The sequence below is a fragment of the Cyprinodon variegatus genome, unplaced genomic scaffold, assembly GCF_000732505.1.
Source record: "Cyprinodon variegatus isolate N-32 unplaced genomic scaffold, C_variegatus-1.0 Scaffold142, whole genome shotgun sequence".
Lineage (NCBI taxonomy): Eukaryota > Metazoa > Chordata > Actinopteri > Cyprinodontiformes > Cyprinodontidae > Cyprinodon > Cyprinodon variegatus.
Window position 1 is genome coordinate 1,159,293 of NW_015150595.1, and position 2,839 is coordinate 1,162,131.

General features: G+C 38.3%; 1 protein-coding gene across 2 annotated transcripts in view; it reads left to right on the forward strand.

Annotated features, from left to right (window-relative positions):
- brap (BRCA1 associated protein) overlaps window positions 1-2,839 on the forward strand; it is a 35,920-nt gene that overhangs the window by 25,138 nt on the left and 7,943 nt on the right. For both annotated transcript variants that reach the window (XM_015376838.1, XM_015376839.1), the window contains exon 12: window positions 812-951. In XM_015376838.1, the coding sequence (XP_015232324.1) occupies window positions 812-951 (140 nt within the window). The remainder of the gene's footprint in view (window positions 1-811; window positions 952-2,839) is intronic.

A 2,839-nucleotide genomic window follows, 5' to 3' on the forward strand; every position in this document is an offset into this window, starting at 1 on the left:
AGTGCAAGTCAAGATGTAATCTGCAATCTATGAGGATATGATCAGGAAAATAGGCAGTCTGCAGTGTTGCATTACATAGATCCCAGTTGCTGATGACATGTATGGTTAAGCTCAATGCGGCTGGACCAGAGGTCGCTTGTGGTGGCAAAGAACTGCACGTTTTTAATCCCTCGGATTATATTCTAGATGTGAAGGTTTTTTTGGTACAAATACAGCAGCACTGCAGTTCTGTGGATCCTGATAAAACGGTCTCTTAATAATGACAGATCGTCAGAGGTGTAGATCGTAACTTAAATCGTCATATGGCCCACCCCTAGTTCAACCAAACAAACCCATTTCCAGACTAGATGTTTCCTTCCGCCTCTGACGTCAGCATGGCTTTTTACCAGCTGCTGTGGAGCTTCTGAATGGAGGATAGTTATGTTAAAAATAAACATGCTTGATTCATAATTACTCAGAATCACCTGGTATGTCCTGCTACATGATGTTAATGCTAAGTTACTGTAAATAAATATCCCCTCATAAACATTTTAATGGTGCACTAAAGATATAAATATGTGGAGTCAACAAACAAACAGCCTTTATTTAGAAACTGCATAAGAGTTGTTTTTATTTTACCTGATCATTATTTCTCTGTACTTTATGTAAACAGGGTTGTGTAGTCAGGCCTGTTTGTTTGTCGCCTTATTAAGGTAGTATGATCTACTGTTCCTCTGGCTGTTGGTATGGAGTTAAAGGAAAGCGTCTCCTCATGTTCGACCTGCTGGATTAGCTTCTAAACTCACAGTTATCCTTAACTGGGCCGTTTCAGGTGCACTCAGCTCAACAGCCGCGTGGTGAAGCTGAGCCAGGAGCTGAAGGAGGAGCAGGAGATGAACCGCTGTCTGAGAGCCAATCAGGCGCAGCTGCAAGCTCAGCTGGCTGAGGAGGAGCGCAAAGGAAAGGAGAGCGGTAAGTTCCTGACCCAGGCGTCAACAGGAGGACTTCTGTGATCCTGATTCACATCTGATAACCTGCAGAGAGACAAACAGGTTCTTTATAGGCTTATAACTTAATAATTAAAATATGGAGAATTTATGCAGTGACATATATATTTAAACCAGCTTGTTTGTTCTTGATAAGCTGCTCCTTTACCAGGATACCTGTCTATATTTACCTGTGGTGATGAGCTGAGCTAAACTAAGAACTAAACAAGAGCTGGTTTAGAAGAGGAATGTGTGGAATGATTTAATGTCAGACCGAGTGAATATGGAAATAGTCGCTCATTGATGGAGTTCTGCTGTCACTGAGAACTTCCTCTTTACACGGTGAGGTTTGCAAATGAGACGCAAATAACAGCAAAACACCAAACCACTGCTAAGAATAGTAGGTGGACAATAGAGGAGGAGTACGGAGGGAATTTTGTACCATTATTATTTAAGGACACAATTTGTCCCTTGAATGAAACTTTGAAAAATGTTTGAAAGACAAAAAAAAGGTTTTGAGAATAACTATTGTTTTTTTTTCCCAGATTTATTCTTTTCAAATGTATTTTTTTAAAAGAAAACTTTTTACAGGTTTTATTAAATTTTCTTTTTTATGATTTGCTTTCTTTTTAACGGGGTTTCACTTTGGGGTGTAAATCACATCCATCATGGCGATTCGATTCAGTATCGATTTCCTGACCCAACGCTTCAATTATTTTCTATACTCAAGAATACACCACGATACAATTCGATTCAATTAATTGGTTAATTATTTTTTTTACACCTTACAGGCTAGACAATGTTTCAAATTTGAAATACATTAATGAAAGCTGTTGTGTCATTATGCATTTTTTTTTTTTTTTTTTTGAGAAACAACAGCAAATAACAGAAGTAGAAAAGTTGCACTCCACCTATTCCTATTAAAACCTCATTCACTGCTGCAGGAGTATAACCAGGAAGCGCGGTAGGAGGGCAAAATAGGTTTAGCGCCACCGCAGCACGGGAGGAAGAATTACGTCCAGGAGCAAATGGATAAAAATAGACCGGAGGGAAAACATGAATCGATACTCTTGCGGACGTATCGATGCATCGGTTCGTCGGCTGTTGGATCGATGCATCAATACAAAACGATTATTATTTACACCCCTACTTTCACTAAGCACATTCTTTTAACTGGGCGATGAATTAATAAATTGATTAATCAAACTCTCATGGACAATCACTAAGGGATGCACTGAAAAGAAAATTCTTCCCTGAAAACAAAAAATTAGGAAACCAAGGCCGCAAACCAAAATAAGTTATGTTATTTAGTCAAATCATAACATTATTGGCTACAGTATTTACAAGCTGTATTTAAAAACTCAAAGATTTTCTTTTTAACTCAAGGCGTTTCAATCAATTTTCACTAGAGCACCAGAATATTTATTCCCCACTGACATTTTTGTGTAATGCCCTTTACCTTTGCCGAATCACTGGGAAACTCTCCTGCTTTTTGAACGCCCTCCTCCACAGACGGAGTGATCATGTGACATCAGTTTGTGTTCTTAGATGTGTAATTATAGCAGATAAACTGATAAACAGCTGATTGGGTAACACCACTAGCTGCAAACAGTTTGTCATATTTTCAGTATCTGTTTAAAACATTGTGTAAAAAGCATTTTCCCAGAAACACTTGAATTTTATTTCCCTTTAAATTTAGATGACCTCCCAAAGGGGATGACTCTGTCATTTTTATTAAGAAAATTGGGTTAAAAAAATGTATTGAGCTCTCCTCTTGAACAATAGGAATGTTTTTGCTCCTCAGTCCAGACGGAAACGCCCTCCCTGAGAAATGAAGAGAATGTCAATCTATAAAAGGCTATTTAAAAAGAACG